This window comes from Brachyhypopomus gauderio, chromosome 4 (assembly GCF_052324685.1).
Source record: "Brachyhypopomus gauderio isolate BG-103 chromosome 4, BGAUD_0.2, whole genome shotgun sequence".
Lineage (NCBI taxonomy): Eukaryota > Metazoa > Chordata > Actinopteri > Gymnotiformes > Hypopomidae > Brachyhypopomus > Brachyhypopomus gauderio.
The window spans coordinates 27676655-27698413 of record NC_135214.1 but is presented as its reverse complement, the minus strand read 5'-3'; the positions used below and the strand labels follow the sequence as shown (position 1 = coordinate 27698413).

Sequence of the window (21759 nt, the reverse complement as noted above, 5' to 3'; positions counted from 1 at the left end):
CATATAATTTTAGAACTTTAGATATGGTAAGCAGTGTCGACAGTTTCTCATTGCTTGAGATTCAAAGTAGTCCCCAGATACCAAATTTCATATGCGAAAACCATTTTTCTTTCCAGTCCTCCTGTACCCAGCTGCTGGTTAAGGCAAGGTTTTATAGGCAAACTTTAAGTGGTGTCATATGATAAAATTGGTTTGAAAGTAATTGCACTTGCCGGTAAAATCATTTAATTGGTTACCATGTACCATATGGTTCTATGGCATTTATCATCATCATCGTGATCATCATCATCATCATCATTTTTAAGTGATTTTTTTTCTTTTTTCTTTCTAGCAGACTTTAATGGATATTGGCCTTTGCATTAACCAAATGTGTAAAAACATTTATGCAGATGTTTTGTAAAAACACATATAATCTGTCCGATGTATGATTAATAGTTATTGCATGTTTATGGGTACTGCAAAATGTGAGAATGCACTGCAACACACTGCTTTTTAAAATGATGCAGAGAGGCATGTTAGTTGATATTGCAGAATCCTCAGCTGTCACAATAGAAGACACTGTGTCCTAATTAAGTCACTATGATTATATAAATGCATTTCCTGTGTCCTCATTTCATAAGCATTGCTACGTCATCTCCATATTTTAGAGAGAGATGGTGTGAACGTCTGATTGTGTGAGCATTTTTCTTCCGCTATGTTGCAAAGTGAGTATATCATAAAGCTTTCTAGTTCGTCTGACAGCATACATTATGCTACTGATGATAGCAAAAATTTCAATGAACTTCATTGTTTGTCTGCATGACTGGGCAGCTCTTCACTTTACGCTGTAGTCAACTTAAAGAATCATTTCATTTCATCAACTATCTGTTCCCTTTATGTGATATCAGAACAAGAACGATCTTTATTAAAACATTTGGAGCGAGCCTCTAGATTACATGCAGCAGGCCATGACGTTCAACAGATTTAACAGCTTTCCACTTAGGAAAAAAGAGGGAAAGTAGGAAGGGAAAAAGAAGCAAGCAGGACACATTTTATACCCCGTGTAAAGATCAAAGTTAAAGCAGTTTACCATACTGAAGGCATTTCCTACGAAATATAAAAGTGTGCACGTTGAGTTGCAATGAGTTGCAGGTGTGTGACATTGACCCTACCACTTTAATCTCCATAATAACGAGGCGGCTCTCCACAGGGATACAAACTTGTAGGAACCCCCACAGGACCTATAAAATATATGCAAACTAAGACACCATAAGATAATTACATCTATTATTACTATCACACGTAATCAAAATAACATGAGTCATCAAAAGTAGTCACACTATTTCTATATGATTAGCCTTTTGAGCTTTGATCATTTGCAAGTGCATGCACTGAAACACAATTACTGTTTCGTCATGTGTTTTGAATTTGGAGAGGCTCAATAATTCCCCCGTGATCAATAAAGTTCTATCAAAGATCCTCGTGATACCAGGTGTCCCATTCTGCAGCAATCCTCATCGATGCAGGGGAACCCATCAGAAAGAAATCTTACTTGTTGAATGGAAACTCAGCATCTGAGCTGCTTCCCCTTTACACCGCTGCGTGGCACACACCCAGATCTAGTTTTCCACGCTGCGGAAGAGTGCAGTCATCACAACACAACATATGGCTCACGTGTAATCTAACCACTCTGCAGTCACTCCTCTATTACAATGACTGACACTCTAATGTCACACTTTAATCACATGATTCACATGAATGAGATTTCTAAACGTTTATCCTATGTTCTAGGCAATATATATGCAATAAAATATTTAAACTGCAAGCAATATATAATATATATGAAACTATCATATTTTTTTTTGCGGTGTGCCATGCGTCTCACTGAAGCAGATGTCTCCAATCTCCCGCCTACCAGCCGAACCCCCATCTGCCCCTGGGTTTCATTCCCTCATAGCTGCTACAGGTTACAGTCTCTCACTGTTTCTCACACACACACACATCATAAGCACATTGTTCATGACAGGAACAGTTCCCAGTGTGTTCAAGCAGCCTCGGGTAAGCACTGATCAAACAGACAACATACCACCCAGCTCGAGCTGAAACTTACAGTTCCCTCTTTCCCCATTTCTTCCCAAAACACTTGAAAGGGCAGCCTTCTACTAGTGTGTTTGTTTGTTTGTTTGTTTGTATGTCTCACCCAGAATAACCTACTGGATTCAAGTTCAGTGCTTGTTCAAGTTCAGGAGCTGTTCTGTTCTGACTGCACACCGTGCTTGGTCCCATTATCCAGGGTTCTCTTCTCACTCTCGCTAGAATGATGCCAAGTTCCATCTGTGCACACTTTCAGAAAAAAACTACATTCACAGCAGGACTCTCAGTCTGTCTCACAGACATTGGATAGATGAATGACAGCATGAAGGCGAATTTATAAAACACGGAATTTATAAAACACGGAATTGCTTGTCTTGCAGTCTGACACATCATTGTCTATTGTCGAGTTTTCGTCATCTCCCTCAAAGTGTGTCAAGAACTTAGAGGTAGTGAAATACAACCTAATGCATGTAGGTCTTAAACATCAGAAAGGTTCAGGCTTGTTTGATCACACTGCTGGGACATGCTGCTCATCACCTTGCCCAGGTCCTCATTAAAGCACACATGGACTGCTGCAACTTCTTCCTAGATGGCCTACCACACGCACAACTTCACCACTACACCCAGGCCAAGAATGCAGTAGCCCATCTGGTCTTCAACCAACCATCCAGTGGTGCAGCCCCAACTTGATTAAAGTCTCTCATGGGGCCCTTTGTTTCATCTGATCACCACAGTGGTTCATTCGTTCTGTCCACATATCTTCTCAGATGGAAAGACTTGGGAAGATCACCTAGCATACCTAGCATGTTTATAGATGCTTGTTAGATGTCCATTGCATTAAACATATATTGCCTTATTATATGTTATGTGTTTGATGTTACTGATATATTTAGGATATGACTAAAAAACAACCTGTTTGTTAGCAGAGGTTCCTGTAACACACCCCTACAGGCTCCCCTGGTACAGTCCCATGTGTGCGTCTTTGTTGTGTGCGTGTTTGCTGTTGTTGTTGTTTGTTGTTGCTGTTGCCACTCCGTCCTTGTTAGCCTGCCTTCTGTCACTTGTTTTCACCTCATCAATGTGTGTGTACTTAAACTGCCGTGTTTCACCCTCCATTGTATTTGGTCTTTGTATTTGTAAAGTGTCACATAAGGTGTCTCCCTGCGACAGTTCCTTTAAGGCCTGTGAAGACTCCATGAATTTGTTCATTCATTCATTCATTCACTCATTCTTTAATTCTTTCCTTTTGTATTCTATTCATCAAATGTCTTTAAGATGTGTAATAGGAAATCTTTTACCAAAGAACACGGACCCAAGACTCAAACATGCCCAAAACACCAAGGCTTGTGACTTATTTCTTACAAATTAAATATTTTCTGGGGCTTCCTATTGACGTTAGCATAGTATATCCTACTGTGTACAATTCACAATGCATTTCAGTGTTTATTGTATGTACAGCATACATTTCAGTGTTTGTGTCCAGTCATACTGTTAACTGAATATTGTAGGTATTAATTCAACTGTTTTTTTTTTTATATTTTAAATGTAATGAAATACTAAACCTTTTCAAGCAGATTTTCAAGAGCCATTCCTTTTGTACCCTTAATGCTTGAATGGTGATTAAAACATGCATGGCGAACATTAAGACCCTGAAATGAAGGAAGTTATTTCAGTCAGTCCTTTAGATTCCACTCATGCCTGGAGGCTGAAACTGTATAAATGCAAATAGCTTATGGGAATATGTATGTTGCTCTGTGCTGTAGCTAAGACCTGATACCTTGTCTTATGTTGTCAAAGGCAAGCCAGACTGTGAAATATTCACTGAATACCGTTTCAGTTGCCTTTGTCTCACTTGCTTTATTAGCCTGCTGACAGAAGTGATGAGTCAAATCTGGCTGTTGCAACATTTTTCAGATACGGTTAGTAGAGAAAACCAAAGCTGCAACCTTGACCAGAGATGAACTCAGTGATTGAGTGGTGAAGTTTAGTAGTTCTTGGATACAGACAAGGTATGTGAGCAGGGATTAGAAAATAATAATTGCAGACACCATTGTTGAATTAAAATATCTCAAACTCAACTCATCAGTCCTGGCTTCTTGGGCTTCTGCAGTATTAGCACATACATACATGGTTCACATAATATTTGTGAAGCCCTCCCATAATAATACGTCCCTTCTGCTTGCTGGTTGAAGAGCAGAAAATGTGTAGGTTGTGCTATAATCCCTCATTACAATGGTTAAAATGGCTTGTTATTGCAGCTAATTACACTGCCACAGAACCAGATTCATTATAAGTTCCCAAGCTTTGTATAATTTGTTAGGTCTAGCAAGGTCTACATGGACAAACACACATGCTTACACACACATGCACTTGCACATAAACACACAGGAGGAAGGCCAATTCAGTTTTAAATTATTCTGTATTTCACACATCGAAGTGGACTCATCTTCCACTGAAGACTTTCATTTACAGTGCAAAGTGCTAAGATTGACAGCATCTTAAAATCCAACGGATGTCCGAATACATTTGACATAGTCTAAGCCATATTCTTCACAGCTGACATCTGGCTCAGAAGAGGGGATTTAGAATCTCAAAATAAAGAAACATGCCAAGAGAATGACTTCCTATTTCCAGTATTCTCACCAGCTCTAGATAATACAAAACAAACCATCTTCAATGATCAAGGATTCTACCTGCCAGGGTTTTCCCACACTAACATGACTAGAGGAATAACCAAGTAACCAAGCAGCTAGGGGAAATTGCTAACCACTGGGGCTAACCACTGGGGCTAGCTACTGAGGCTAACCACTGGGCCTAGCTACTGGGGTTAACCACTGGGGCTAGATACTGGGGCTAACCACTGGGGCTAGCTATCAGCAACAATCCCAATTTTTTTGGATATGGAACAGTGAAATAGGCATTAGTTGCAAATGTGTGCCTTTGACAGTACATGGCCTGTATATTCAAAGGTTTTAGGACATAGCACATATATGTTCGTATTATAAACACGTAATACATGGCAGACCTTTCTAGAATTCCAAGATTTTTTTTTAGAGATCGTACATAAAATAACTTATTTGGTTTTATAAACACAAGCACATGTAACCACACCTCCATAATATAAGAAATTTCCAGACATTTTCTACATTTTCTGTCTTTGAATAAATACAGAAATAAATGATGTAAATACTGTATATGCCCTGCAGAGATTACAGTTCAGAGAAAAAAAAAGCAGTCCTTAAAATCATCTCAAGAAATATCAAAAATATGTTCTTTTATGTATTTCAAAAATCCTCTTTAAAAAACATACTGTATTTGAACACATACATTTTCATTGTTTCATCCATATCTCTCAGAGGTGAATCATGTTGCGAGGTGAATCAAAGCATTTTAAAGAAACTTGCTATTCTCATTTTTTAAATATGATTAAATTAATAACAATAAATCATTTACTTTATACAAATGGCATAAGCTACTGTAAAATATAACATTTTAGAATGATCCTGCTACAGAAAAGGTATGATGAGTGAACAAATCAATCATACCTACACGGAGTGAAAAATATACTCTCAAAAATAGCCATAGGCTTCATCTCCTCTTCTTTGATTTCAAATAAATATTTTTTGCAGTTCTACATATATACCACATGGGCACAAGAAGGCAAACAAAAACATATTTCCATCTCGTGTGTACAGTATGATTAAGCGTGCCTGTAAGTGTGGATGATTCAACTGGGTAGACTCAACAACAGCAACTTTTGGCGAGATTTCTACTTTTTGTCATACATTTTTGGCTGTGATTTATTTGGCAGGGTTTTGAAGGCTTCCTGTCATATAGGATGAGCCCCCACTGACCATGGTGCGTTTGAGGTGATCTGTAGGTTGTCTGAATGAAGTCTCTCCTGCCATGCAAAGGTACCTGTGGAGAGACACAAGACATGCATTAGCCTGGTCACCATGGCTAATGCAAAATATAACTGAACTTGCAAAACAGAGAGGAATATGACTAGAGAATGCAAGATTAATATTAAATGGGAAATTTGGAGTATTGTATATCTAATATTAATGTAATGGAATCTGAATTCAAACTAAAGGTTCTTGAAAAGGTTACAGAAAGTATTGAATCATATAACAACTAACCATTTGCAAATGACACCATCAGATTACTTCTGTATAAGAAAGTATAGTGGGCATATACAAAATATATATATACAAAAAAAACATGGTTGCATGTGGGATGAGAGTGGAATAGGATATTGATTTTCCCTCCCACACTTGTGAAGAGGCCATCCAGAGAGGCTTGCTGCCACAGAATGGGCATCTCTGAGCAAAGAAACATTAAATCTGTTATCTCACTGTGATGAGAGTCATGCGGCATGACCTTTTTTTTCCCAAACTATCAAGATGAAACTGTGAAATCGTGCCTATGTATCATCTCCCCACTCATGACAAATAATTACACAAATGTTTAGTCTTGAAGGAACACAAGAGGTCCTCTGATTATGCTATTACTCAAGCCTCTGTGGCACAAGGAAGGTCCTCTTATACAAGGAGAATGTCTTACACTTAATTTTGCACATCTTTGCCATTTCTTACATTGTTCTGACACTGAGTTGTCACAATGTCTTGAGCAATTTTTTCAGTCTGACCAAATCTTTGTTCTGCTGTGTTAGCAGAGCTTCTATAGTTTGCCACTGGGAGAACAGCTGAGGATGCTGTTCTTCATACATCTCAGCTGCTGCATAACAAAGTCTGATTTCACATATCAGTTTTAGAGCTTTTGATATAGGCAACACAAAGAGTGTCAGGTCAGTTGTAATAGCATCACATTTACTGCACTCTTTCAGTTAATAGAGGCATCCAACAACATAATCCTAGACTGGTATGGAGAAGTTTTATATTAGCACCTCTGGGCACTATGTAACACCTCTGGCTTCTTAGGTGTTTTGCACTCTAGAATCAATGAGGCCCTGACCTTATTCTGAAAGACTTTCAAGCCTAAAGTAAAGGGTTGTCATATATATATATATATATATATACTACAAATTAATGTATTAATATTGTTATATATATATATATATATATATATATATATATATATATATATATATATATATATATATATATATATATATATATATATATATATATATATATATAAACAATTAATACATTCTGTGACATAGGCTGAGGACAGTAATAACACCCACTCTCAAACCTGCATCTTCCAGGTCGTGAACATGTGCATAGACCCTGTGAAAGGCTGCCCTTCAGGGGGGACGTTCTGACACACCGCTCTCTCCATCTGGGAGCATACCTCCACACTTCACACCTTCCATTTGCATCTCCCATGTTCACCCTTCATAGTGGCACACCCATGCTCCTCCTTTAACCATGGTGGTTCCTTTAACCATGGGTACACCTCACAATACCATCCCACTTCTGTCTGAAGGTAGCAATCACACCCCCTCTCAAAACCAACCCTTCCAGAAGGTAAACATGTGCTCTGACCACCAGACCAAAGAGCCAGCCCTCGAGCTCAGCAGCCAGAACAGAGTCACAATCAATAATATGTCAAGCGAGAAATGAAAGTAGAAGAAGAATACATACTCAGCAGCTGTAATGGTTCTTAACTGCCATCGACTCACCAATTTATGAACCAGGACTGTCGTTGCTTCACTCCATAATATCCAGACAACTGCTCAGCAGCCTGCCAGAAATGAAGACAGGTCATTCCATCTGTAGATGGCTCAACAATCTCCTGTTTGTGTGTATGTCAAGAGGCTCTGCCTGTTAAATTGCATCACCCTCAGCCCAGGACTGTGTGTTCTCACTCGTGTTCTTCCAGAATACCAGTGCCTGCAAGACCCTTTTGGTAAAAATACTTTGGCAAAGTTTCCCAACACTTTGCACTGTCACATGGTTAATTGTGTATGTTTTAGGACAACGGAAGGAGTTTCATATCTTGATGTGTTACTAACTTGGCACTCACTAAAAGCATCACTAAAACAGTAAACAATAGCTAAACTCTACAAATAACCCATATGTTGGCCCAGCAACCACAATTTCCAGCACAATGAAAGCGAAATAATAAGCAAAATGTCTCTATAATATCTCTAAAATCTAGAAAAACATTGAAGCAATATTACAGTTTATAACAAGGATTATCACATTATCAATCACTGTCTATTTTGGCACTAGAAGTGTCTACTGCCTACTCTGTGTTGTCATGTCTGCTAAGAAGCCACTTGTTACAATATTTCTGTGCTGCTGAACTAAACTGATTCTGATTCATATGCTGACATTAGCCACCCACCAACTTTTAAGTCTACTGATGCCAGACAGCACAATTTTGGGAAGTACTCCCAAGCACACTGTTGCCACAAACAAATGTTTTTGCTTATAAATCCATCCCAGTTCTTCTGTCGATGATCAGGTCCATTGTTCCACATATGCACCTGCACACCACCTTTGACCAACATACTGCCGTAATTGTTTTCTAAATGAGAGCCATCTAAGTTGACATTGAGGAAGCATGCATGGTTGTGTTTTGTTGTTGCTACTGCTGTGCAATACTTTCGTCTGAGCAGTACAAAATTTACAAGGGTAGACCATCTTTATTATAGTGGCCCGGGGGACTGTGTGTTCGGAATTTTAGGAGCTGTATTTCTAAAAATGACAAGTTCCGAATACCACAACACTCTCCTTTCAATGTTTTGTGCATTCTAGTGAATATTTTTAAAGAATTTCTATGCCACACCATGCAGATGGCCCTCTTAAACATTTACAGAATAAGACTTCAATATGTGGTGAACTGTCTGTTCTAAATATAGTGAGGGTTTATAGAAACCTCATAGAAAACAGTAAATTAGGATTTTAACACAAGCATCACCTTACTGAAATCTTTACCATACCATTAATCAAGACTGGAGGGAAAAAGATCATAAAGCGCCTTTGTAAATTTAGATAATGGAAGACGTGTAATAGTTCAAATGTCAGGACTGTCCTTCAAGAGCTGTAAATGTCACAAGTGAAGACTGTAGATGTCTCTGTCCTTCTCTATGGCTCTCATCACTGTTTCAGGTGTCAGACAGCATGTGCAAATACAAATTACAGACGTACCGCTATGTTAACCCTTCGTGTTATCATGGTACAACATTATCTCCACTATTTTGAGATACAGTATTGTACAACTACTAGGAGTTCAAGCAGCAACTATGAAATTTATAAAACCACAAGAGACTATTACTTCAAAACATACTGAGCACCATAGACACATAGTACAATAGTCCTGAACAGATAGTATCTGAAGCCATTAAATGCTGTCTCCATAAAGAAGATACTTCAGTGGAAGTATTTTATGAAATGAATCAATGAAACTTTTGAATTTTGTACAATATAATATCCTGTAATGGTCTCCCATGTCAAATGGAGTTTTTATTTTGTTGGAGATATACTATTAACCATTTTGTCATGCAAACAGATATACATACAGATTTCTTGTGTTGTATTTGTTCAGCGCCCCAATATCACACTGTACTGATACGTCCCACTAAATTATTTTAGCAGTTCCTCATGAATTTCAAGCCAAATTTTAGGTTGATAATTCATAGTGTTAAAGGCCTTTGGGTCATTATGCTGAATTGAATCAATTGATACTTGAGTTGATATTTGGGTTGATGCAAAGCCAGAGTGAAACTCCATAATCAGTGTTTGCTTAATTTCTCTAATTAGTGGAGGCTATTTTCATTTCCCTCCAGGGGACGCATGCTTCCCTGAACTGGAACGCTCTCAACTGCATCTTCCTTCCTCTTCATCCAATGGAGGCACAGTGTTTTCATGTTACTTGACTTGATAAACATTCAATATCATCAGAATGTAGGGGTAGCCGTGCATACATTTACATACAGATGACTTCATGATTTCTCTATGTAAACACCGATGCATCTAATTATTAAAACTCTTCTGACAATATATTGCCCAAAGGTAATGCAAAGCTGTCTGTGAAGCTCGCAAAGTTACATTATTACCATGAGAATTGCAAGGACAACCAGGACCCATTTATAGATGAAAACATTTGCAAGCGGCAAGCATGTGTCTAGCTCCGGTACAAAATAAGAACATAAGTGTGATAAATCTGAATATCTGCTTCCCAAATGTAAGTGTCTTGCATAACCTGAAGCCAGAAATGATTACAGTTCAGGGACAGAACAATGGCTAATGTGCTACACATTTAATCAATGTGTTTGGATGCATGCCTAAGATGTCAGCGCACCCTAATCAGATGTAAGGTTTCAATGGGACTCCAAGGACAGGTTTGTCAAACCTTAAAAATAATATCCCATTTTCAAAAGCCACTTGGACTGTTATGAGTCTACATAAATGTTTTATGATCACACTGTTTGACCTGAGGCCAGAATTATCCAGTGTATTATCAATGTGTGTAGGTTCCCTATACACCACCCTCACCTGAAGCCTGATATACAATTCGCAATATGAAGCAGCTAACATCATTCAAAATGACCCATAAAAAAGAATTTGAAAACAGAGAGGCATGAGAATGGAACAAGCCATGATTTGATTAAGCCATTATTCGATTTAGTGACCATTTTCACTTGAAAGTAAATTCACCACTTTCGTTTCCAGTACCACCACCCACTGACCCAGATTTGTCTCATACTACTGAATACTTACTGGAAAAAATGGAATGGCAGTGCAGTGTATGTTGTCTATGTTTCATGTATTTGTCTTCACCAATTTCCAAATGTTTGCAATTCCATAATAACTCTCTCTTTCTCTCTCTCTGTCTGTCTCTCTCTCTCTGTCTGTCTTTCTGTCTCTCTCTCTCTCTCTCTCTTTTATTTCCACAGATACTTTCTGCATTAATGGATGACTTTCTGTGACTTAAGTGAATGGATTCTCTTCTAGGCTTACAGCATATGACCCTATTCAAAAGCACTCACCATTCACTTACTCGACTTCGATTTCCAGGGAAGAAAGCCAGGCATCTCCTTGATCCTCTTTCCTTGTCCTATCTTTTTATCAATCTTCAGATAATCCATTTTTACCGGAGTAGAAAGTGCTCATGACATTAAATAAAAAATATATAAAGATTATAAAATGTCACTTTAGGGGTGATTTATATCTCAGACAGTTGTCGTGGTGGACTTGCGTAGAATGGTTTTCTGTGGTTTCTGAGTCAGGTGATGAGGCACACAAGGTGGAGTGGTTGGGGGGAAGCTGTGACTGAAGCCCAGGCAACCGTTGTCCAGCAACACGTGGGTGGGGGACAAGGAGACACACTGGTGAATGGGGCTCAGCTTGGCACTGATTAATTCGGCATGTAAGTGCATATCTGTGTTGCTCGTGTCGTACTGAAGGTCGCAATCCGGGCAGTAGCCATGATACTGGACCGTATCGCTGAATCTCACACGCTCTCGCGTCACTTGGGGACACCGACTCTTCTCGTGCCTGAGGAGGGGCATCGGTGGTGGCATCTTGTCCGCCGCGCTTTTAGATCCGCGAGACAAGTCCCTGCCGGGCACGTTTATGGGCTTCGTGGGAAAACCGCCATTGCGCATGAGTGTCCCGTTAACCTTGGCGAGGTTCCCTGAGGACAGGCCCTTGCTGTGGTCCTCAGCTCTGGGTGGCATTAGGCGAGGAGGAGGAAGAGGAAGAAGGGGTCTCTTCAAGACTGGGGGCATGCCAGGGGTAACGGCTGGGAGCCTGAGGAAGGTGTCCTCGGGGTAGACCTTGACTTTGTCTATGCTGGAGGCCGTGGTGGTGGTTGTGGTGCTGCTGGAGCTGCTGTTCAGGGTGTCGGTCTTGGAGCTGTCTGCCATCTCCTCTTCCAGCTGGAGATCTGATGTTAAAGAATCGATTTCATGGACAACCTATAGAAAAGCAGCAAGAATACAAGGTATTGAATTTTGAAGGCATATGCCTACATATCAGCCAATTAATAATAAACCAAGCAGTTTGACCTTGTTATTGTCTTGGAAAAGTATTAACTAGCCATAGAGTAACATACTAAATGTAGTAAATGTATAAATGTCTTATTGGTGATAAGGTTGAAATTGAAGTTACATATGTGCATCTAAATTGTGCATAACCCTCCTACTGCAATGTTCTCCACATTATCGTCCTACACTCACTGAGAATGAAGTGGCCAGACAATATTTGCATTGCAAATTAAGGCACAGTATGAATAAACACAATGTTTCCCCTGAGAGCAATATAAAGTCTATGTATTGTTTAATATTGTTATATTAGTATATTGGTCGTGGGTGTGCAAGCCATTATCCAATCATTTACATAGTGACAGTTTTCACTGTTTTATAGAAGAGAAGTCCCTACCTACCTATCCTACCCAAATGAACTGTGCAGTCATTATTAAAGCTCGGTCGGTGGATATCATCCCTGCGCGGTGTGAGTTTTGCATCCTAAACCATAATAACTACAGCCCGCAGGCCGGGTGTTACAGTTCATTTAGATTCACCCTGGTCTTAGAACAAGGTTATCCGATAAACGAACCCAAAGATAAATGATGACGACATACACACAACGTACATTTGACGTGCAATATGCTGCTTAAAAATATTGCGATGTATATATTGATTACCACCCCTAACGACACCGATAAGGGCTTTAGACAGCTGTCAAGAGAGGATGCAGTTACTATACGAACGACAAAGTAATCTGTATTGGATAGAGCCAGCATAGAAGTAAATGGAACTGAGAGATTAGATAGAGTTTAAGTGACATGAAATTAGTTTAATGACAGTTAATACTAAGGTCTATTAAATCTTCCAATCCGCAGCATTTATATGAGTTATCTAAGATGTTTTACAACGAGGATAAAATTGTATTAGGTTATGAAGGCCTTGTTTAGTGGGCATGTATGAAAGATCTCTAAATGTGATCTGAATCCGATTAACCTTATTACAAGCCTTAATTAACACATGTTGTGAACTGTGCAAATATACTTGTCATTCTAGGCATCAGAGAAAATCTTAACACTGCTTAAGAGCGATATTTCCATTCAGTATTAAAGTCTGATCAGCGTACAACCAACCTCTTTGAGTTCTTTTGCCACATCCTTCAAGTCCCCCAAGATGTTTTCTAAATCCTGCACGATTGTCTTGATCTGTCGTTTTACTTTAACTTTGGAGACTCCCTCCGATTCCACATTTGCTGTCCCTGACATTCTTTGAACAAGCCACAAATCAAGGAGTGTGAATACATCCATTCATCGCGACTGGCGCACTTTGCTCGTGCATTTTAATACAATGTTTCTTCTCTTTCCTCTCTATACATCGCAGAACGATCTGGAGGAAGAGTGGAGACCGCGTCCCAGCACACACGCCTGCGCAATAGACCGTTCCATTCGGAATAGGCAATAATCCCAATTATTTTTTAAAATGTCGATTAAATTGGATGAAGGGTGGCAAATTGCATTCCTTTCATTTCCTTCAACGAAAATCCTTTTCGCCTCAAATCAGAAATAGAAATCCAGCAATCCGCAGTTAAAACGAACTGTGCGTTTTAAAGTCTGTTATTATGAAACGTGAATAAGTCTGACGTTCATGGGCAAAATGTATTCACGGGCGATTGACTGTAACACAAAAACGCTGGTTATGCTTACAGCTTGATCCCGCCTCCTGATTTGCTATATGCTGCACTGTCAGTCCACTGAGCATCATTGCAGGTTATATGCCTACGTCTTCTTGTACAGCAATAAACGAGTAGAGCGTTTGTTAGATTTCATTAATAGCGTCTATAGCATTTGCAAGGCAACAAACAGATGTGTGCGAATGAGTCAGAAGGGTTGGTAAAGACATCTCGGTGTCACATCTACGTAAAGGACTGAATCACATGTTCTGGCCACTGGATTGCGCTGCCCTGCTATTGTCGTTTCCTAATAAAACCTTCTCATATTCTGACATCTGACATGCATAAAACTAATTGGAAATACACTGATTTGACCACTTTGGACGGTATTACGATATAATCATATTTATTATATGATTAATGTAAATGAAGTATAAATTGTATGACTGTCAGATTAAAAACATTGCACGATGATCGAAATTATTCTAAATAAATGTATGTTGCACAACAGCACTCTCTACGATCGTTGTGTGTGTGTGTGTGTGTGTGTGTGTGTGTGTGTGCGCGCGCGTGTGTGTGTGTGTTTGGACGCACACTCAACTGTGTGGATCAGCTGGTTGATATGTCACGTCACATACACTGCTTGTCCTTATCCGCATGGACAAGCCTACCAAAATAGGCCCATCCAGCCAGTAGCACGGCAATACATGCGTTCACAATACATATTATGAACTTTATTGACTGTAAACCATTACTGTATTCTGTAGTGTTTGTTGAAAAGAAAACTAAGCCAGTATAAGTGATGATCTAAGACAACCTGTCGTGGCATCAATGAAATATGTTTACGGAGACAAAGATGTAGAGAAATATTTACAATTAAATCCACAATTAAATAAGTTAGTATATGAAATGAGAAATAACTGATGCTGCATATAGGCTACACATAGGCCTATACCAAGTAGTATAATAGAGTAAAAATAGTTTTAAAAATAGTTAAAGATTTTTATTTTTAAACTAGTGCAAAGGAAGTAGCCATTGACAATTTACATACAGCAGATAAATGATTAAACCCGCCTTAGGGATTGCAGTAGCGCACAGTCGTGCAGTGCATGCACCCAGCTGATCCAGCATGTGTACATCAACCCGACGGCGCTGATACAGTGCGGCGTTTGTTCTCAAGCGTCCGATTGGCTGCTGGCATCACGTGATGAGGTCCGATGCAGGAAGTAGGTGAAAAGTAAGATCAACTTCACTGTGAGTGTGTCCGCCGTGTCCAGGGTGTTTGCGCCATGACTGTGCCTCTGTCGTTTGCGGGAAAAGTCGTTCTTGTTACAGGAGCCGGTGGAGGTGAGTGGACACGACAGGGCCTGCGTTTAAATGAGCGACTTGGTAGAGGGTTACATGCTAGCCCTAAGTCATGGTAGACATCAGCTAGCAAGATATGAGGGGTTGCTAGTTAGCTAGCTAACAGTGTTTCAACTCAATACACTGAAATACAAAAGATCTACATGCATTAGCGTCTGATGAGGTGGCTGGCTGAAAACATTAGCTAACACAAACCTAAAAGCGTCTGGCATAGTGGTATCGCATTCGTGTAGGTTAATATGCTGGACTGGTTATTAAATTGAATTGTTAGAAACCTAGATGAGTCATTAAAAGGATTTTGTAAAACTATGTATGAATAAAATGGCAATATGGTCATCACAACAGAATGATCTTCAGATTGGACCTGAGTGTAAAATCCTCAGTGTCAAAGTTACATCAGAGTAGCTATCAACAGTTATGTGTACAGAGCAAAGGGCAGTTTCTACGCTTAGTGGACTGGTAGGAAAGGGCTAGCAATAAAGCAGTATTATGCTTTTATATTGGAAATTCACAATGCTTAATATTACAGAAATGCAACACATCTTTGGGAAATCATACTGAGCATCACATTTGAAGCATGGTTGTTTTTTATATACACATTTACTGCAGTACCTCAAACATGTCTGTTAATCCTGCAGTAGTGTTCTTTTTCTTTCTCGTAAAATTATTTGGGTTTTGGATTAACTCAAATATATGCAATAAAATAACATTGTCTTTCAGGACTTGGGAGAGAATATGCATTGGCTTTTGCTGAGAGAGGAGCTTCTGTTGTTGGTGAGCTGTCTTCTGAAATCCATTCATTTGTATTCAAGCTATATGCTCCATCTTGGCCATTTATGGAAATCTGCTTTCCCCCAGTGAACGACCTTGGTGGAGACATTAAAGGGGGTGGGAAGAGCTCATCAGCTGCTGATAAAGTTGTAGAGGTGATTAAAGCCAAAGGTGGCAAAGCTGTGGCCAATTATGGTATGTCTGCTCTGCGGTCCCTGTGCCCTTTTGAGTGTCCGCTAGTTTAATGATGTTCTTGTTTTACTTTTTTCTACAAAAAAAAAGTGTACTTGTGTTTCCACAGATTCAGTAGAAGATGGGGAAAAGCTAATCCAAACAGCCTTAGATGCTTTTGGACGAATAGGTAAATTTGATATCTAATGTTTTTAGTTATTTTAGTAAGTTACAGGGGTGGTTCAGCAAAAATAAAATGTACATATTTACATTAACATTTACTGTATGTAGCAATGCTTTGTCAAGAATAGAAAGCGTTTGGCTGTAAGTCATACAGGAAAACTAAAAAAATTAGATTGCATAATTTGTCAGTTTTTAAGTAAGTTAAAATGAAGATCGATATGGGTGTGCGTTTGTCAAAACACAGCTTTGGGTGAAATAGCATCCAATTAGCTCCTGTGCACAGCTAGTGAAGGATAACACCACACCGCAAACATGGCAGGACTATATTTGTAGTAAGGGGATAAACAACCTTTTACATTTTGGGGAGATGCTGCTGTTTGCTGTTTTAACATACTTTTTTTTCCTGTAGATATTGTGGTTAATAATGCTGGGTAAGTTAATATAATTCAGGTACCGCACTGACTCATTTTGACTTTTAATACACCAAGAGCTAATTTTGTTCCTCCAAAATTCTGGATTATAATTGAATTACTGTTGTGTGCTTTAATTTGAAAGGATCCTGCGTGATCGATCGTTTGCTAGGACAAGTGACCTGGACTGGGGTATGTGCTGAGCGTGACTGCAATCGGAAAGTGCTGTGATCACACAGTCTCTTTAATTGGCCACATGACACTGATTGCAGCATCATCTTTTCAGACCTTATTCACAGAGTGCATTTAAGAGGCTCTTTCATGGTCACCCGCGCAGCATGGAATCACATGAAGAACCAGCAGTTTGGGAGGTAACGTCAGGACAATGCCCACATATGAATGATCTTGCCCTGATCTTGCCATGATTACATAATTGAGATTTTCTCATTGTTTTCCACACACCATCCAGAATCATCATGACCTCGTCAGCTGCTGGGATTTATGGCAACTTTGGCCAGGCGAACTACAGTGCTGCCAAGCTCGGCCTCCTGGGCCTGGCTAACACTTTGGCCATTGAAGGGCGGAAGTACAACATTCACTGTAATACCATCGCTCCCACGGCCGGCTCACGCCTCACGGAGACCGTCATGCCTCCAGGTGAGACTCCCTGTGTTCAAGGCAACCGCAGCTGCAACTCTTACTGTATAAAGCACGTTCCCGCATTGTGGCCATTGTGCCTTTCCCACCCCCCCCTCCTCCAAGTTTTCCACAATATAATAGGTTGTGTGAGGCTGCATCATCCTTGCTGTGCACCCCTGCACGTCCTTGTTCAGTCTCGCCTCTTCCTCCCTCAGATCTCGTGGAGTCTTTGAAAGCGGAGTACGTGTCTCCCCTCGTTCTCTGGCTGTGCCACGAGCAGTGTCAGGAGAACGGAGGTCTTTTTGAGGTGTGCGAGTGTATTATTTGTTCTAATACACTATAAATGTTCGGCCAGTTGCAACAACCTCTGGTCTTGGTTCTCCTTAGGTTGGAGCTGGCTGGATTGGTAAATGTAAGTGGAGCTTTTTTCTCATCTGTATTGTGAGAATTTGGTGGAAATATTAAGTGTAAAATCCTCTTTAGAAAGTTGACGTAATTTGATATGTGCACGCAGTGCGGTGGGAGAGGACTTTGGGTAGTATTGTGCGACACAAGAACCAGCATGTGACCCCAGAAGAGGTTCGGGACAAGTGGGACCAAATCTGTGACTTTACCAATGCCACCAAGCCAGCTAGTATTCAAGGTAAACATTGGAGCAAGTTACAGGTCATGTTCTGTATAATCAATGCTGAGTTACTGAGTTCAGTCTATAGTTCACGTTACTGTGTAACAAACATGGTACTGAAAACCAAACATGATTTCCATCAGCAGTGATCTTTTGAAGGAGGGAAAAAAAAAAGTAATGTTAGCGAGGTCAGAGGACAGGATGGTGGAAAAGGGTGCCTCATCTTCCCCCCTGCTAACACCCACAGCAACTGGCCCCGGGGGGTGTTGCACGGGGGCGGAAGAGTCGGAAGAAAGCTCATTAGCATAGCTTTGTAGTGCTCATCGTCCGTGTCTTATTGGAGGAGCGTGTTCTTTTTGTCATACGAGAAGTGTGGAGGAGTTGATTACCATCCGTTCCGTGTGCGCTCTGCTATTAAGAGTCATTGCACACGCTGGTGGAGGTGCTGTCTAAAGTGGAGGCCGGAGAAAGGCTGGGAGGGAATCCAACCAGAGGCTTGGCCTCCACAACATCTGCCATCAACCCTGTGAGTATCGTGCATGTGGTTGTAAATGCAGATCAAATACACACACGCTGTGCGGCTTTTCCTTGCCAATATATGTCCGCATATGCTGTTTACCAGCTCCCTGTATTCACGTAATCTAATTTAGTGTTTGTACCTTTCACTTGTGTCCAAACAAATCTTTCAAGGCTGTTTGGTTTCCTCAAAGGATTGCGTATTTTTTGTCCTCGTGTTTCCAGTCGGAGGCTGTAGGGAAGATGATTGGCGAGATGACCTTCAGCTACACCCACATGCACTGTATCCTCTACGCTCTGGGAGTGGGCATGTCCACCAAGGAACCTGATCACCTCAAGTTCCTCTATGAAGGCCACGAGGACTTCAGTTGTCTGCCTACCTTTGGAGTCATCCCAGCCCAGGTCTCCATGATGGAGGGAGGTCTCGCCAATGTTCCAGGACTCAATATTGACCCTACAAGGGTAAGCAAACCGCAAGCTGATTGAAATTCTTTATGGCAGTGTTTTGTAATATGCACACGGCTAGATACCAGCTATGTCATTAAGCTTCAGCTTTATCTTGATGAGCACCAGGGGCTGGCATGTTTAATTATTCTCATATAGTTCTTCCCTCTCACTACTTTATGTACTTAAAAAAGGAAAGAATGGAATAGGAATGGACTTCAATATTCTCGTATTTTTAAACCTCGTACAATTTTGTCAATTCATGTCTGTGGCAGGCCAGATTTAATAAATACTCAAGTTTACTAAATTCCCTGAAATTGCATTCATAACCCTTCATATGCAATTACCCTGAATTACCTGAATGGTTCCTCTAGACACCGACTGTCAATATCAACACCACCTACTGTTAAATGACTTGAATTAATTTTAATCGAAGGCTAATTAGGCACAAAGTCAGCGGGAAGGTTTTAGCAAGATGAACGGCCATTTTAGTTTGCTATGGGAGAATAAGTGTGAAATGAAACCCTAGTGTCAGGATAATCAGAAAATGACTGCTCATCAGGTTAATCGTATGAGCGATTTAATAACAAATCGGTTCATACGAGTGGTTCTTGTATGAGGATTATTGTCTTCGAGCCTAATCCTTACCCTATCTTCTCTTGTCCAGATTCTGCATGGAGAACAGTATTTGGAGCTGTACAAACCTTTGCCTACCTCAGGTATGCGTGGTTTCCCTCGGACAATAAACCTTTTGTTTAGACATAGCTGGGTAACTAATGTCTGCTTTTCAGGAACACTGACCTCCAAGTCATCAATAGCAGATATCCTTGACAAAGGGTCTGGTGCAGTCATACTCTTGGATGGTAAATATCTTTTATCTTTAAAGACGAACAAATTACCGCTTCGCTGCAATTGATTGCGCAGAAGGTTAACATTAATTCAGTTGAGGCAGCCAGAATTTAAGAGGCTTAAGGAGGGATTTTTTTCCCTTTTGTGCAGTTCACACGTACAACAACCAGGAGTTGGTATGCTACAGTCAGTTCTCCGTGTTCGTGGTTGGCGCCGGAGGCTTCGGAGGAAAGAGGTCCTCGGATCAAGCTGTGGTATTGCCCATCTTATGTTGTAGCCTTGTACAACAATGTGTGCGTTTCAGGCTGGCTTCTTCTAAGAAACGGTTCCTCTCCCTCCCTCTCAGGTCACAGTTCCCCCTCCAAACCGAGTACCCGACATTGTGGTGACGGATGAAACCACCAGAGACCAGGTATGAGTATTAAGAGGGGAACAGTAGTGTGATGGTTCATAAAGGCAGATGTTGAATGGATGAGCGTATGCTACACGTATAGGAGGATGTAGGTCAGGACTGCTTGGTTGGAGCTGTAGGTTCAATATTTGGGGGGGAGGGGGCTGTATAATAAAATAAATTCACTTGATGAACCAAAACAATAACAAGCATTTTTCAGGGGTTTTTTTTTGTGTGTGAGACATTATCTTTCTCCATTATTGCTGTTTCAGGCTGCTCTGTACAGGCTGAGTGGTGACTGGAACCCTCTTCACATAGATCCTGCCTTCGCAGCATTAGGAGGTAAGGCTTTTGTGGTGGGTTCATCTTCAGAATAAATCACAGCAGTAACACTTTGAACTGCAAGTGCTTCAGAAGTCAATGATTTAAAAGACATCTAAAATTTTAGGATTTAAGTCTCCCATTCTGCACGGACTGTGTTCTTTTGGGTTCGCTGCACGCCACGTCTTGAAGCAGTATGCCGACAACGATGTTTCTAGATTTAAATCCATCAAGGTAAGACGATCTGACATGAAGATTGAGATTTCAGCGCTGACGTACACGGTAATGTCGCTTTTGTTGATGCATCCTGGTTTGTTTTCCTAGGTGCGCTTTGTGAAGCCGGTGCTCCCCGGACAATCTATTCAGACCAAGATGTGGAAAGAGGGAAACAGAATTCACTTTGAGTGCAAAGTGAGAATAAGTGCATGTTTATGAAATCTGTCACAATCTCTCTTGGGCCGAGCGTCCATTTCCAGCTGTCGGAGATGTTTTACTGATTTGCCGTGGTTGTCCAGGTTAAGGAGACGGGAGCTGTTGTGTTGGCTGGAGCATATATAGACCTGCATCCAGCATCAGATGCCAGCACCGTTTCAGCAGAGGTACAACCATCGCTTCCCATTAAACACCAGACATTATTTCTTGCCGACAACAGTAAATATGAGACACAAATTGTGTTTAGAGATGGTAAAGATAATATAAAGTTATCACTCCATAGACGGAGGTGCTTCAGAGTGATTTGGTGTTTGCTGAGATCGGCCGGCGAATTAAAGACCTTGGTGGTGAACTCGTGAAGAAAGTTAATGCAATTTTTGGATGGGAAATTACCAAAGGAGGAAAGACGGCTGCACAGTGGAGTAAGTTTGAGTTATTAATCATTTTAAAAGGTTTGTCTGGTTTTAAGGTCTATTTAGTTTATGAAACTTTAGATGTCTCTTATTCTCTATAAACAAACTAAACTATCTAAACAACATGCCTGACAGCAGCCAAACATTATGCAATGATTGCAGAGGGTGAAATGAGACATAGATGCTTTTCAAACTTAATGGCACAGAGAGTTTGTCTTTATGCCCTGATTGTTGAGATTATTTTCCAATCCATATATAGCCATTGATCTGAAGACAGGAAACGGTGCCCTCCATAAAGGTCCATACAGTGGCAAAGCTGATGTAACCATTACTGTATCTGATGAGGACTTCATGGACGTGGTGGCAGGAAAGACCAACCCTCAGAAGGTACTGATTTACCCAGCCCAGATCTCCACCCACCTCCCCCCTTTCTGAAAGGGTCACACAAATTTTAGAAAACAAAGTTGAATTTACCCAGATGCGCAAATGTCAGGCTTCATCTGCTGCGTTAATCCCCTTGTTGGAAGATGAATGGGGGTCTGACTTG

The 21759-nt window shown here is 40.5% G+C and overlaps 2 protein-coding genes across 2 annotated transcripts in view; one reads left to right on the top strand and one right to left on the bottom strand.

Annotated features, from left to right (window-relative positions):
- Window positions 1–4438: 4438 nt before the first annotated feature.
- Window positions 4439–13888, bottom strand: prr16 (proline rich 16). The gene is made up of 4 exons (XM_077003502.1): window positions 13147–13888; window positions 11036–11965; window positions 7721–7782; window positions 4439–5991 (listed from the first exon to the last, which is right to left on the bottom strand). The coding sequence occupies exons 1-2, from the start codon at window positions 13318–13320 to the stop codon at window positions 11219–11221; spliced, it is 921 nt and encodes a 306-aa protein (XP_076859617.1). The 5' UTR covers window positions 13321–13888; the 3' UTR covers window positions 4439–5991; window positions 7721–7782; window positions 11036–11218.
- A 983-nt stretch (window positions 13889–14871) lies between these two features.
- Window positions 14872–21759, top strand: part of hsd17b4 (hydroxysteroid (17-beta) dehydrogenase 4) — an 8106-nt gene continuing 1218 nt past the window's right edge. Inside the window, exons 1-23 of the mRNA XM_077003501.1 lie at window positions 14872–15029; window positions 15768–15821; window positions 15906–16013; window positions 16120–16179; window positions 16582–16603; window positions 16728–16774; window positions 16869–16953; window positions 17052–17239; window positions 17437–17528; window positions 17609–17633; window positions 17736–17864; window positions 18266–18372; window positions 18588–18824; window positions 19474–19525; window positions 19598–19669; window positions 19806–19909; window positions 20002–20067; window positions 20319–20388; window positions 20495–20601; window positions 20692–20778; window positions 20883–20966; window positions 21083–21221; window positions 21472–21599. Coding sequence (XP_076859616.1) covers window positions 14972–15029; window positions 15768–15821; window positions 15906–16013; window positions 16120–16179; window positions 16582–16603; window positions 16728–16774; window positions 16869–16953; window positions 17052–17239; window positions 17437–17528; window positions 17609–17633; window positions 17736–17864; window positions 18266–18372; window positions 18588–18824; window positions 19474–19525; window positions 19598–19669; window positions 19806–19909; window positions 20002–20067; window positions 20319–20388; window positions 20495–20601; window positions 20692–20778; window positions 20883–20966; window positions 21083–21221; window positions 21472–21599 — 2121 coding nt within the window. The 5' untranslated portion in view covers window positions 14872–14971. The remainder of the gene's footprint in view (window positions 15030–15767; window positions 15822–15905; window positions 16014–16119; window positions 16180–16581; window positions 16604–16727; window positions 16775–16868; window positions 16954–17051; window positions 17240–17436; window positions 17529–17608; window positions 17634–17735; window positions 17865–18265; window positions 18373–18587; window positions 18825–19473; window positions 19526–19597; window positions 19670–19805; window positions 19910–20001; window positions 20068–20318; window positions 20389–20494; window positions 20602–20691; window positions 20779–20882; window positions 20967–21082; window positions 21222–21471; window positions 21600–21759) is intronic.